The 15,511-nt window shown below is 38.2% G+C and overlaps 1 protein-coding gene across 50 annotated transcripts in view; it reads left to right on the forward strand.

Annotated features, from left to right (window-relative positions):
- The window catches only part of ESRRG (estrogen related receptor gamma), a 405,634-nt gene that overhangs the window by 291,732 nt on the left and 98,391 nt on the right, over positions 1 to 15,511 (forward strand). For all 50 annotated transcript variants that reach the window (XM_074579431.1, XM_074579402.1, XM_074579424.1 and 47 more), the window contains one exon: positions 1,064 to 1,180. In XM_074579431.1, the coding sequence (XP_074435532.1) occupies positions 1,064 to 1,180 (117 nt within the window). The remainder of the gene's footprint in view (positions 1 to 1,063; positions 1,181 to 15,511) is intronic.

A 15,511-nucleotide genomic window follows, 5' to 3' on the forward strand; every position in this document is an offset into this window, starting at 1 on the left:
CATACTGAATGTAGTCATGGGTAATAGGATGCATGGCTGGGCAGATGAATAAGCTGAGCTAAGCTCTTTTATGAAAAGTGCAGTGGTACTGGGGCAAAAGAGAAGAGACATTCTCCCATTTGGACTTGGATACCCAAAGATGCGATTTTAAAAAAAGTAAAGAAAATTGTGCATATGTATTTTACTCATTAATTTTCAGGCTTTTTTTTTTCCTTATTTTGAGGGTAAACAATATGTACTAAGCAGTAACAAAAAAAAAAAAAAAGGAGACACTGCTTTGCCCAGGAGGGCTCACATTTAACGATCCAGCAGCTTGTTCTAGGCCTTAAAGGCAGTTGGGAGAGACCGAGGCAAACATCTCCCCTAGTTTTTGTTATTCTGACAACTCGGTAGGAATGATCCTATTTCTGATACCTGTCAATACAAGAACTCTGTCTAAAGTATAGAGAGAGGGGAAGATGTCCTGGCTGAGAGATCTGACCCGGCAGCTGTTGAACGTGCTCGATGGGGTGGTAGCAATGATGCTGAGCCCTGCCTGATACGCTGGGCCTGCTGTTGTGGAAGAGGAAGGGTGAAGCTCTGTAGTACCTGTTACAGCTGATTGTGCAGCAAAACACACCAGTCTCCTTTTTGTGTTCTAGACAAAGAAAGACTGATAAAATTAGTGAAAAAAGGAAACGAAGAGTGCTCAGGCTAGGAGCCTAAGCATGTGGCTCAATACACACAATAAATGACAAAATTTCCTCCTCCTACCAGCAGGAATAACCTATGTGAATGGTTTTGCTAGGGACCAGACACAGGCTCACAATAATTGTGTGTTTGTGTATATATTTTATTTTTTTCCACATAGCTGTCTGGATTTTAAAAAAAAAAGTCAAAAAGCTCATCCTTTAATCCGACTTTTCATTTTTACTTGAAAGGTGTTTCTTTTCTACAGCACTGTTTAGTCTTTATATATTCCAAAATTAAATATAACGGCAATCGTAGGAGTACTTCGTATATCTGTTGTGTTGGTTAGTCAGTGATTCTGAATACCTCTCTCTTCCTGGACTTTCTGTTGCAGGTAATATAGAATACAGCTGCCCAGCAACGAATGAATGTGAAATCACAAAGCGCAGACGCAAGTCCTGCCAAGCCTGCCGCTTCATGAAGTGTCTAAAAGTTGGCATGCTGAAAGAAGGTAAGACCGATCTAGTCAATATGCAAGCAAATGCAGGCAACAATTGTAGGGCAATCAGGAGAGAAGAGAGATCGGTGAGTGTTCTCATCAGTTATTGTAAAGGCAATTTTCATGTGTACTTGCTCTTCCTGACAGTCTGTTTCTAAGCTATGTAATCATGGTGTATCTACATAGATTTCATCTTCTGTGGAATATTTCTAACTATGTGTAGTACAGCAAAATTGTACTCCAGCATCCAGTCTCCTTCAGTAGGTAACTAATAGAATAATCATCAGAATATATCCTTTCTTTTTCCTTAACGCTTTAACATCATGAATTTTCAAAGATTTCTTTCCTCTGTTCTTTATCCACTGTTAAGCTGTCACTGTTTTGGCAGAAGCACACTCTTTGCCTTCTTTTCCTTATTTTTACTCAGTCTTCATTTCATCAGGACAAACAAAAGAGTCAGTTCTCAATTAAACAAGTACAAATATTGAGTATGTCTACTGAAGTTACTGTAACTACACTGGAGCAAATAATGACATCAGAAGAGGAGAATACACCCCTCTTTTTTTTTTTTTCTTTTTTTTTCAAAGCGTTTGAGAACCTCTGCCCCTACTTTTAAGTATATGTTGAGTTTCATCAGTTACATTTTTAAGATATTGAATAACAGGTAAATAAATATAAGAAAATGTTTCCAAGAAAGAGTACTGTCTCACCTGGAACCCAATTCATCATTGTTACCGAAAGAGGCAATTTCTTAAGTCTTGGTTGGCTGCCACGTACTTCTGTTGCTGTTAATGAATACACAAAAATACACTTTTATGTGCATGTATTGTATACATTATTATTGTAGTGCACTGTTACCACCAAGAAAGAATAACAGAAGATGTGATGGACTTCTGGGCTAGATAACCTTTTAAAATAAAATCAACGTAATGTTTTCTAAATATTGTCTCCAGTGTAGAGTACTTTGTGTTAAGCAACCACTTTAAAATAGTCGCATGCAATTTTGCTTTGTCAGTGCTTAAAAAGTCAGCTGTAATAGATGGCCGATTTTTGCAAACTGTTTGATGGTAGTTTAAAGCAGGTTTAAGTATACAGCTCTCAGGGTAAAATCCAAGAGCAACAGAGACCAGTGGAGAGATGATCGACAAATTAGGCCTATCACGCACCTACAGACATATTCTTATTGGATTATACTTACTAAGAATAAACCTTGTTCTGTGCAACTGCTTTGGCAGATGCTATGATCCTGTGAGCCAAATCCTGCTGTCCTTAGTCTTACTTGAGCAAAACTCCTGTCAGCTTCAATGGGGATTTTGCCTCAGTAAGAATGGCAGGATTTGACCCTCTCTTCCAGTGGTTGGTGGGAGGGTTCTTTACTTGCCAAAATCCTCATATAACTGAGCACTAGGAGCAGTTACTTAAAAGTTAAATTGTGATGCTTAGACAAACTGTAGAAAGAAAGGAAATGTCTGAGTATGGCACCTTTTGAAAGGGACTTTGTTTCTTAACGCCTTTTTCTAGTAAGCTAGGACCCTATATCACTAGTAACCTAATATACAGATATATTGAGCAACTTGTTTGGAAATCAAACAGTGCTACCAAGAATACATACAGGTGAATTGGTTTAGACCTTTTCTTTTAGATTTTGGGGGCACCATTGCACATCCATTAACACATATATTTAAACAATCTAATCTGTGTGCAGCTTCTGGGGCTGCATGAGGATGTTAAGTGACTTTTCTACAAATTAGTAATTATCTCAGTTACCAAAACTGTGTGCAGATTTACTATGTTTCTGCACGTGATTTTGGTAACTGACATAATTTGGTTAGACAATTCAGGTGCAGGTTGTGAATCAGAATTTTTGCATGAAAGATCATTGTCTATGGATGCAAATCAGTCCCACAAGTTTTCTTAGTCAGAATTTAATAATTGTCTACCCTAAAAGTACATACCTTTTTCTGAAAGTTCTACAATGACAAAATAACTAAACTCCCTTTAAAAGAAGGTTCCTTTGTTAGCCCCACTCCTGGGCACATCATAGTTCTTCCACTCTTATTGTGTGAGTTTTTCTGTCAAAACACAGTAAGATTTCTACTTATTTTTAATTACTGAGTCTTTTTGTCTAGAGGAGAGATAGCTTACCATCTTTACAGGTATTGCTTACTTACCACCTAATAGGACAACCTAAAAGAACCTACAAGGGCATTTTGTTTTCTTTCCTGCTTTTACTTCTGAAACCATACTGATTCATAGTACACTTCCAGGACTGTACTTGGAATAGAGAGATTTTTTTTTTCTTTTGTTCTTCTTGGAAGGTAGGTTTTAAGACAGGTCGTGTTGGTTTTACCTATGGTAATGTCTGGAGACGAGTTTGTGGCTTTGGATTTGACCACGTCCTTTATGCGCAAAATGAAGAAAGTCAATATACTTTTTTTATGTGTAAAGTGGTGTAAAGTTACTAATTAGCATGGACTTACACTGAGCTGAAATAATTCCTATTGTGTCTTAAATGTTTCTTTACGTACAGACAAGGATTTCAGTCCCATGCAGCATGTCGGAGATCATGCTGCAGTAAATCTATTCAAATGTAAACCTGTTCAATTCAATTACCAGTTTATAATAAAATTTGCTGCTGCAGCCTCCACGTTTGTCACAGCAGTCTCTACATGCTGATGGCACAGCATGCCTGGAAATTGACAGCCTAAATCTATTTACAAAAAAAATTTAGTTGCAGAAATGAAATAAAATCAAGTTTAAGCAGCTTTGAAAGGAGCATCATATTCCTTACAAGAACTTCTACACATCTGCCAGTGTGCATCTTCTCCAGAAATCTTACCCTGTTAGTGGGGAGTTTTCTTCTAGAAATTTTCCTTAACAATCAGTTTTTAAATGTAATCCTAAATGAAACAATTACTAGACATTGCTCTTCCCTTCACATTTGGAAGGACTTTATATTACATTGTCATTTTGTGAATTGTCATACAAAATTCATGATAGAAATCACAGTGCCTGTAAAAAGATCCTGAGTTTTATTTTAGCTTTTAGGGCAAGGTCTGAAAACCACTTACAGCAAATATATAGAGTGGCTTCTTTTATGACAGCTGCATGTTATATTGTTTATTGTAGGAAGATAATGATGCTTTTCATCCAGCATCCAGTGTTTCTGTGGGAGACCTTGTGTTAGAAATTTGGGGCTGTGTCTTGGGGTCAAACTCCAGGAGGGAACTGGATCTCTGGTTACATGCAGTACAGGGTGGAGAGGGGGTTTTCTTCACGTATTCTCAAGGACGTCGATGGAGCATAGCCACCTAGATCAAGATTCTTAACAGCTTTATAAGTCATGGGCCAGAAGCTAGAGAAGGAAGGGTAAAGCTGGGCTGAGCTGGCATGGGATTGAAGTCCTGCCTCCTGTCTGCGTGTCCTGTTGAGTAGCACAAGACAGTTACTACAGGGCGATCCAGAGGAACACTTCATTTTGGTTTAGCCCATAGACTTGTACTTGAAAACATAAGTCTAAATGTATGAAGGTTTTTGGAGTATGTGTTATGCTTCCTATTGAAGCATTCAGCAGATGCTGATCAGCCTTTAAACACATGACAAACGTAAGGGTGCCGTGTTTTCATTTACTTTCCTAGGTAATGGTGATTAGCAGCACAGCAGAATACACTTTACTCAAAGAAAAAATTTTACATTTTTCTATTTTTAATTCTGTGTGTCAGCATTATGAAAAATCAGATTTTCAGGGATAGCGATTCATTCTTCTGAAATACAGTTTCTTTGACTGTGCTTATGTTTTGGTGGATTCTCTCAGATTCACGATAACACATGAAACAACATAAATGCCTTTTGGTACTATCTGTGGGACTGCTTACTGACATGTGTCTGTGACAGAAGATCTTAGTTCAAGTTTATTATACTGCAGATCTTGCTCAGAATAGCTGCTGACGTGAAATAATTCCACTAGAGTAATTATTCCAAAATAAAATTACTTTTTTCTTTCAGAGGCAGCATTCATATAACTATTTTTTCAAGAGAATAGCCCATATATTTCAGTTTTCTCCATGGAGGCAAAGCCAAAGACTCAAGTTTTATCTGTCCCTACATTGTAGCAAGGTTAAAAATTACAGTTCAGAGGGGAACCCATTGATTGGCGCTAACGCAGCTTTTAGACCATCTGAAATACTGTATCCTGTCTTAGCTCTTACAGTTCTGAGCAGTGCTAGTTCATACTTCTTACAGGACTGTTGACACCGAAACATCTCCCATATATCTCCCATCTGATAACCGGATGTTTTCAGAATCTTTTATGGGTGGTTTGCAGTGGCTGATCTGCGTTGCTTGTTGTTTCAGGAAGTGTAGTTTGTAAGTGGGTGATACATAAGGAAACAAATTTAAGTTTACTTGAAAAGTAAATTATACCATAATGAAATGGCAGAAAATTTGGGTTCCTTCATGTAAGTATGTTTTTATTTTCCTTATGAATGGATGGCCTTTACAAATTATCATCAGCCACTTTGTACCCAGTTAGAATAGACCGAGTGACAGAATTCCAGCTTAATTAGTCCAGCTATTAAAAATGGAGGCCAGATCCTCACATAGTATTAATGGAAGCTGGTGGAGCTATATTAGATTGCTATGTTTGGCAGGTTTAGCAATCTGTGCTATAGGGAAATCAGCAGTATACCTTTTCGTGTCTGTGAAGCTTTACTGTTGCTAGTATGTTCGCAGTCATTCAGGCTCTAAAAATGAATAGAAACTCTCCAAGCTCGTCATCTGGCAGTGCTGACTTCAGTGTTACCCTTCCCACCATAGTAGCACAGGTAGTATGTTGTGCTTACGCTCCTCACTCCCTTAACGCTTCTTATTCATTGGTTTGCTTGGGTTTTTTTACAAGGTTTCATACAGTCCCTCAAAGTGACTTCAGCATCCCTAGGGCAGTGTTAAGGCAGTAGTCAGAATCTGCCTTGTGTTTAAAGAAATTCTGTATTTTAAGTTTTTTTCCGTCAGCACTGATCTGAATAAAAGCAGTTGCTGACAGGTTTTAAAATGCTTGAGCATTTTAGATGGTCACGGTACTGTAATGAACCAGAAGATTGTTACAGATTAGTTAAACTTCTTCACATGCTAAAATTGGGGTTCTATAAAGTATTTTTGCTTCACGCTTTGAGAGATTTCATTAATTCAAATATAAGAATACATTTTTGTTAAAGAGGTATGTGTATTTTAAAGCATAAATTACTGAGTTTATTAGGCAAAGATTACAGTATGAACATCTTTGGCTTGTGTTAAGCAGCAGATCAGATTGAATTATCATATTGATCCTTTCTGGTTTTGACAATCTATGAAAATGAGTCCGATACAGCAAGGAGAACAGGCAGCTTGAGTTTACTCTTACGTAAAGAGATGCACGATACGCACAGGAGCAGATTAATGGATTCTCTCTCAAAATAATAAATAAAACTAAGCAATCCTCTTTATAACTGAAAATGCGTTATCACCTATGTTTTGAGGCTAGCAAAAAAGCCTGCTTAATAGGATTCCTCCTAACAACATATCCTTTGAAAAGACCTGTGCATAAGACATTGCCAAGGTAAATTTCGCTCACAAGTCTAATACCATTAGTCTGCCAAGAAGAAAGCAGAAATTATTGTGGAGGAAGTTTTAGTTTCTGCTGCCTTCAGAAATTAGAACAAAGGGAAGGAGAAAGCATTAATGATATTCAAAGAAAATATTTCTGTACAGGATGACAGTTAATAGAACGGCGTTGACCTCAGCGGTATTTCTTATGCTCTCCATTGTAATATTACACTTAAGGAGCTCCTTCATTAATGCAGGATATTAAACAAAGCTTCTGTGTTATAACATCAAGAGATAACACAGTGTGTCTTCTGTTGAAGTCTCTTCTGAATATCGACCCTTTTGTATGTTTCAATGTATTATAAGGGAGTTTGGTTTCTAGTGCCAATATTTTTTGGAAGTCGCTTATCTCTTCCCTCCTTTCCCCCTTTCTACCCCTCCTTTCCCCTTTCTTTTCCCCCCACTTTTCCTTTTCCATCCCTTTCCCCCTTTTCTTCCCACCTTCAATTTCTCCCTTCTCCTTCCTTTTCTTTCCTCCTTCCCCCTTGCTCTCCTTTTCTTTCTTTCATTCAACCTGTGCTTGGTTTAATATATACTGGGACCTGTTAAATCTCCTTGGAAACAATAGAAACTAATCTCTAAGTGTTGTTGGTGTTCATAAGTAGGCCTTTTTCCTCCTAACCAAAAAGTGGCCTGATAGCCCAGTTCACACATTAGAACTGACAGCCCAATTTGTCTGCCCTAAAACACGGCTCATGACTATCCACTCTCTGTAACTGATGAGGAAGGACAACCTATTCAACTGCAGGTTAGTGAGCTCAAGCAACTAGCACTTCTAGTCATACATTAAAAAATACTCAAGAAAAAGCAAATATTGGAGATGTGGATATTCTCTCTGGTTTTAGAAATCATGCGAAAGTACCTACAGCTAAGGCCAGCTGTTGGCCTTCTGAGAAGTTCTCACGGTGCTTGTATTGCAGCGTTGTGCCAGTCTGGCTTATGCTCTGCCTCTGAACATTTTTGGTCCTCATAATCTTAGTGAGAATGAAACAGAGAAGTCCCAGCAAGTCACTGGACTCAGTCCTTGAAGAAAATTTCTCTCTTTCCAGATAGAATTTTGTTTTGCACTTCTCCCTTTGTACAGATACTCCACTTTCATAAAAGATGTGGTATGAAGTGAATGTAGAGAAAGCGTATGTCTGTGTTTGAGAACTATTTACATTTCTTGGCTTTCCACAGATTTATGAATGTACTTTTTTTCATGTTAGCATCTGTAGGTCTGGGTTCAAAACTGTTTGCTGTCCCACTCATCTGCAGCTTCCTTGGGATTAGATGTTAGGCTTCATTCTGCTCCCACAGTCATCGCTGGTGAGAATCCCAGTGACTGCAGTTGTTTGCAGGGCCAGGCAAGCATCGTTGAAGAATGCATTTGGCCTATAGTTACTTTGTAGTTTTGTTATTAAAAATAGTAGTTTGAAAGATTTTGCATGGGATTAAAATCTATGGTATTTTTCTTAATGCACATACCTTACCTATTACTTCCTCAGAATTAGAGAGAATAGGTTCTGCAGATTCACATTAAATTGGAATACCATTAAAAATTAATCACTTTATGATGAGAAAATGTTAGTACAATCTGAGGTTGTTAACTGAACATCCTCATTTGTCATATTTTTTCTTTTGATCCTAAAATAAGGAAGCAGTATCTTTCTAATTTTCTAGAAATTATTATTCCATTTTCTAAAAAAGATATTCAGTGGCTTTAGCCTCTGTGAACATTTGCTTATGCACTGAAAGTACAGTGACAGCAATATAAGTGATAAGGGAAAGTAGAGACAAGTCTGAAGGATGTAGGACTGTGTAAGATATGGCATCTTTTCCCATGAGCTCCCAGACAAATAGCTGCCTTACATTCTTGGTCTCTGCCACCCATAAACACATACATCAATATGGCACTGCCATTTATTGCAGAGTGCTTGTATTCTTATACATGGGTCCTGCCCTATATTAAATAGGGGTCATGTTGTAAAAAGTGTCATTAATGTTATTTGTATTCTTCTGCAGTGCAGATATTTGCACATCCCCTGCTTGAGGGGAATAGGTTTGGCATCTCGGGTAGAAGGTGTGTTTAGCCATGATGCATATGCACATATGTCTAAAATGCCGCTTTGGAGCCAACCCCATTTAATCTTTTACTTATCCCTTGCTTGGACAGCACTCCTGTCTCATCAGTAAAACTTCCGCTGTGTAAAATCTTAGTAGAAACAACAAGATGTATGGTAGGATTACTTGGGGTGAAGTGCTGCGATGATGTAGGTGTTGTTAAGTAGAAGCCATGTGGCAGATGTACAGGCAGACTTTTGCTGCTTGGCGTGGATTGGCACCAGAAAGCTTGGAAGTTGAGGCCTCTTCACTCAGCCAAAGCAATGACTGTGTTGAGAAGCACTCATATTGCTCTCTGTAGTCATTACCTCTGACCTCCTATAGTGCTAGCCCTCAAATACTTCACACTTCTAAATCTCTGCTGTCCTACAAAAAAAAAAAAAAGGTTTGAATCAACATGGTTTATTGGGATGTTAATGTAACTAAGCCACAGTCCTCTCTCTGGTCAGTTGTTGTCCATTTTAAGCTGTAGATGTTTTTACCAGTGGTGAGTCTTTGTCACTTCTACTCACTGAGTCACTGTGTGAGGCTGCAATATTATTTCATTTGCAGTTTGTAATGTGGCTTTTGTGGTTGAAAGTCAACAGCCTGAAATCTGAAATAAATGTCATCTTCAGCAGTGAATTGTGATTATGTCAAATTTTGCCATGCTTACTAGCTGTTCTAGTAATAGATCTCATCTAACCAGCCTTTTCTTTTTTCTTTCTTTCTATTTTATTTGGGTATTTATATGACAAAAAAGGGAAACTATGGTGGGAGTCTGTTTCCCTCATAATAGTGACTTAATGTAACTATTAATCTTTATAAATAAAAAACATAGCTTTATTTTAAGCCTCAATAGTCTTTTAGTAGATTAATGATTCTGGAGAAAGTCAAATATAAGCTATGTTAAATATATTCATTTACTGAATAATATCAGTATTTTCCTGGTTGCGCTTTATTGTTCCAACAAAGTTAATATGTTTATCTGTTTTTCTCTTCTTAAGCATCTGGTTTTAGTTCTCGGGATCATCAGGTCTAAGATCAGATGTCAATTTGATTTACCGTTTTAGTGCAGCAGATCCCAAATCAACACTCTGTATAACTTGCTTGTATAGGATCTTATTGCAGTCCACGTTAAAACAGTTAATTATTAAAATAGTTAATTTAGAAAAATTAAAATACTTTGTAAAAGAAAGTCCACGTGATACTGTTCTACAATCAGCTTAACTTCAGTCTGTGCCCTCAGTGGCAGAATTGTTGGTGTGCTGCAAATGTTTTGCAGCAAAACTGCTTGACTAACAAGAGAGAATGTTGGTAACTTGCCGCATGCTGAGCACATGCAGACCCTAGGAATCAACAAACAGTAAAAGAGCATCATCCTCATCTTTTGTCTCCTTTTCTTTCCCTTTTCTAGCCAAGAGGTAGTCCGTACAGCAGTGCTGTTCTTGTCATTTTTAGTCAGCCATATCAAAATTATTTATTGCATCACCATTGCCCTTTGTTTCTGTCTAATATGTCTTTTCAGTCCTGTGGGTGGCTGACTGAAGAAAGGCTTTCCAGATGGGACATGTCTTTCCTTGTGGTCTGAATCAATCAACAGATCAGTCTTATATCATTTGTTAAACAGTTGTACAGCCACATGTTGCTTTTTGTGACAACCTGCCAGTTGGGTTTTGCAATGGTGTCCGTTGTCTACATTTCCTAAGTTCTATCACATTTTCATATTTTCGGTAATTCAATGAAAACTATAAGAAACAGGCACCTTAGGTTTCATTGCGTGGCCAATCCCCAGGCTTTTCCACTGAAACATGAGAAGAGGAACATATTTGTCATAAGTCACCAGAACTAGTGCATTTCTGGGTATAGTTTGTGGAATCAGTTAAGATGAGATGACTTAAGAGGTGGCATAAATACACTTTGGATCCAGATTGAGGGCACCTGCCCATGATTGTTGAGTGTTAGGAGAGGTCTTACTGTGAACTGATTTTTAAGTTCACAAGCCACTTGCTGATTTCCTTGTCAGACTCTTAATGAAAGTTCTTAAGCGTCCAATTTCAAGACAGGTGAGACTGCTAAATAGCAAAATAGGAAAATTAATGTTTACCTTAAAAAGTAGAAAGCTGTTCTAAAATACCAGTTTAAATCTATTGCTTTTATGAATTCTCTCTCAAAGATGTACTAGAAAAGTTTCGACTAATTTATACTTCAGATGAAGGATCGGGCTGAGAAGGGAAGCTCTAAGTGTAGTGATCTTATAAAGGGACTGAATAGGCTCCTCCTTTTCAACAGCCCTCAAGAGCATCACCCCAAAGTACAAATCTCTGACTGTATTCTAGTCAAAAAGAGAGGTGAGAACACTTTGGAGTCTGGTGTGTACAGGTGTATCTTTGATGCTTTTCATCTGACAGCATGCCACACGCCCCATTGCTTGGTCTTGTGTGAGATGCAAAGGAATGAAGTAATCAGAGAACAAAGCCACAGACTAGCTAAGATGGCATAAGATTCTTCTTTCTTCTCTTTTTATCTTCTCTCATTTTCATGATTTTCTATTCTTTTTCCTCTTCCTACCACAATCATATCAGAAGAATGCTGATGAGAAAGTAGTTGCTGCAAGCACATATCCTCCAGGCAGTGTTTTTCTGGTCAGGTGGGAGAGAGAATCATTAATTTCTTGAGGTTCTCATTACCTGACCTGCACTATTTTGCGAGTACTAGTCTGGCTGAATGACTGTATTTCCTCCTGGGCATCCTGGTATTGCTGGAGATATCCATACTGGCAAGATACTTCAGCTCATCTCTAATTAAAATACTTCTTATGAAGTATTCTTAAACACGGCTGCTTAATGAAGTTAGAAAAAGCATTTGGATGCAGAGTGTGAAGGCTTCAAACATCGGAGTTCCTCTCTAGGGAGACGCGTGCAATCAGAAAGCATTCTGAATGCTAGCAATCCATCCCGTTTTGTTCCCATTTGTTTTCTCTAATTTCCTGCCTTTTTTAATGCTGGTTAGCTGAAATAAGTCCTCTTTCCCTGCTCTCCACAGTTCCCTCCCCCTTTATGGAATAGCCCATGACACGTGCCTGTAAAGTGGCTTCTTGGGAATTTGCAAGTCTTTGAATGTGTTATCTGATTAAAGGGATGTATGTGTCTTTAATTCTCATCTGCAGTTCCACCTTTGACCCCATCTGTTAAAGTGGAAAGGAGTTGAGAGTCAGCAAAGTCCCAGATTCAACCCAGATAACCTAGAGCGTGCACATTTGAATGCTTTAACTCTTTGGTTGCCTCTGAAAACTACACACTTAATTAAGTGACAGGTTTCACTGGAAAATGTGGTGGGCCTGGTATGAGGCAAGTGAATTGTTTATTTTGTTGATATGCTTAAGGTAAGATAATTTAGTTCTGGCTTCACCTTTTATATTAAAGAACAAATGAACGTATAGTTGTGTGACACAAACAGATATAATACCTTGTTTGTGTGTGTGATTATTTTTAAAAAAAAATAGTATCTTGCTTACAGAACAGGAGGGAAAGTTCAAAGCCCCGTATCTATTACACATACTTCCTTTTTGAATAGGAAGCTGAATTACGTGGTTGGAAATGATACTGCAATTTTGGATGGGATTTTTAGATACCTCAGAATAACACAGAACTCTTTCCATTGAAAGATTCAAAAAGTAGATGACACGAGTGTCATTTTCGTTATATTTTGCTAATATTATGCATTTTCTGAAGAACAGTATGATTGTGACATTTCCTGTGCTTTACAGACACATAAGTGACTAGAATACCCCGATACGTTTGGAGCTGGGGATGTTTTCATCTTTCCTCCGGTCGTTTTCTTCCCGAGCTTTCAAACAGTCTTAAAACATTGAAAGGCTTTTCAGTATCCCAGATCTATCCCTGTTCTCTGAAAGCTAGAGCCAAATTCTTCCCCCACTTACATCTGTTCAACTCTGGTGGTTTTACTTATGCTGCGTGACTGTAACAATGCAGAATTTGTCCTAATCTGCCCTTTCTTTTCCGATGGAGAATATGCACACGCAGAGCGAACATAAACACCGTAAGTTGAACTGCAAATAAAAAAAAAATAATATTTTTTTTGGTGTGTGTATATATACACAAATATAGAGAGATAAATAGCACACAGATAGGTTTGATAGTATATCTACTGTACATAATATTGTAAATGGTATCTTGCTGTGCTGGAATCTAGGCAATATGAGTTCAGTACTAAAGTGTTCAAGTTGCACCTGAGCTAGCTGGAGCCTGCCAGCCTCTGCAAGCCCACTGAGAGCATCTGTCTCGCCACCACCTTGCTCACGCTGTGTCCTCTGCAGGCTCTCCGATTCTTCCGACTATGAGCATAAATCATCCACCTGTCAGGAGCTCTAGCTGCCTGGATTATGCAATGCCTGCCTTCATTTGGAGATGGCGTGAGCAGAAGATTGCGGCAAATGGTTTGCATTCATTTTAATGCCGTTCCAGCATCTCTTCGGTTTTAATGAGGGTTCAGGGTGGCGACGACTCCCTGAGACAATGAAAGTCCTAGAGACCCAAGCTTGCTTTGTACGTTTGTGTGGCCTAGTTTAGATTTTTTCTTTTTTGCTTTTTTTTCCCTTTCTTCCTTTCTTTTTTTTTTCCCCCCAAAGAAATGAATGGCTTGAAAATTGAGGCAGAGGACTGGTACTGCACAAAGCCAGCTGTCCACAGCTCTCTTTTTTGGCCTTGTAATACTTTCCTCCAGCTGAGCAATGAAGAATTTAAAAATCAGTCATGTTTAATGTTGATTGTCCATTTGTGCTGTCTAAAGCAGCATAATGCTTACTTGCCTTCACTTAAATGTTTAAAAATCCTACCTTTGCAATTTTTCACTTACAGATATATTGGATTACACTATCAAGTGGAATACCATGTTGTATATCCCAAATTAATACAGCTCCTCTATATAAAGTTCTCCTCTTACTAATAAAAAAAAAATTGACTGTCAGTAAAATTGTCTTGTTTCAGCTTGTTAGACCTGAATTAGTCGAATTCCTTATTCACTCATAACTTTAATCATGAATTATAGGCGGCATAAATATGGGTAATATATTTGTTCGTGTGTGTAAACAGAAGAAAAAAATGCTGGTTGTAAGACAAAAGCAGTGTAGGTCCTTTGAAAGGCAAATGTTGAAGGTGATGAAGGTAAGTTGCACCTTTGCACCTGTAGTATCTGTCTGTCCCTAACCTCAAATAAATTCCGCCAGGTGCTTGCAGGTACGGCCTTTAGATTGTAGCCTTATGTGACCACCAACCTCATGTTTGTACTTGCCCAAAAAACGCTAGGTAGTAAAATACTTAGTTTTAATACTAGTCAGTAGTTAGCAGAGGAAATCTACATGTTTAGTATCTTAACATTACAGGTTTGCTGTTTTTCACAAATATTTAAGGAAACAAACTTGTTTAATAACTTTGAAAAGCATTGTGCTTATGCAACATGATTTTTCTGCAGTGCGTGTGACATGAACTTGTCAACAACTTTTTCAGAGAATATTTATTTTAAGTTTTAGAGCACCCCTGGGATGTAGGCAGTAATACTCCCATTTTACAGTATTTAACCGAAGACAAAGAGAACAAGAGTTGCTTAGTAAAAATCACATGTGGTGTTAGAGGCACAGCGAGAAGTGGAACTTCTGCTCCGAGGTTAATGTGTCATTCAGCCTGGGACTTCAAAGACCGGCCGTTGCCACCCCTTTCTCACCCAATGACTGAGAGAGAGAAAGCTTTATTGCTTGTTGGGTTTGGGTTTTGTATTTCTCTTTATAACGCTTCCCTTTATATGTGGATTCCTCAATCAACTACGGATGAAAAGAACCGTAAAAGGTGATGTCAAATTAAGGCCAGCTTTTGTCAACAGGGAAAATAAAGGACTGTGTTTCAATGCACCTGTATATTTCCTGTTGATATTAATGGAAGATGCTTAGACACATGCAAAGGAATCTATGTTGCCAAAATATTGTAAATTTTCCTCTGGGTGAAAATTTCCCCAGCTGACGAGTACTGCTGGTGGCAGCTGGCCGTGGAATACATAGTGCTGCAGTCTGTACGACAGTCTCGAATCGTAACAGTACTTGGGAGCTGTGTCTGTGTTCTCCCCTCCTTGGTGTGAAAGCCAGAGAATTTCATGCAACCTGGTCATACTTAACTAGGACCACACAGAGCAAGGGAGATTTTTTAATAGGCTGTTTGGGAAAGAGTGAAGACCCTAACGAATGAAGTGTGTAGACTTAGAGATCTTTACTCTGAGCTTTATTTGCTTCTGGTAACAAGCTAACCTCCCATGCCATTCCCTCCCCCCTCCAGTTTTAATTTGATGGAAAGCCAGCAGCACCGCAGTTTTATGCAAAGCCTCCAGTGAACTCAAAAAAGATTATTATTTCTCACTTTGTCTTTACAGATAACTTTAAAATTTTATGCATCAGAACGCAGGATTATCTGAAGACACAAATGCAACACAACACTGACAAAATCAGATGAAAAATCTCACTCTTTTAGCTATGAAGAAATTAGATTTATCATCAGAAAAGCATTCTCTTTTCATTTTCTGAAAGGTGCTTTTTGACAGACCCTTTGCAGTGGA

Source organism: Larus michahellis, chromosome 3, assembly GCF_964199755.1.
Source record: "Larus michahellis chromosome 3, bLarMic1.1, whole genome shotgun sequence".
NCBI classification, from domain to species: domain Eukaryota; kingdom Metazoa; phylum Chordata; class Aves; order Charadriiformes; family Laridae; genus Larus; species Larus michahellis.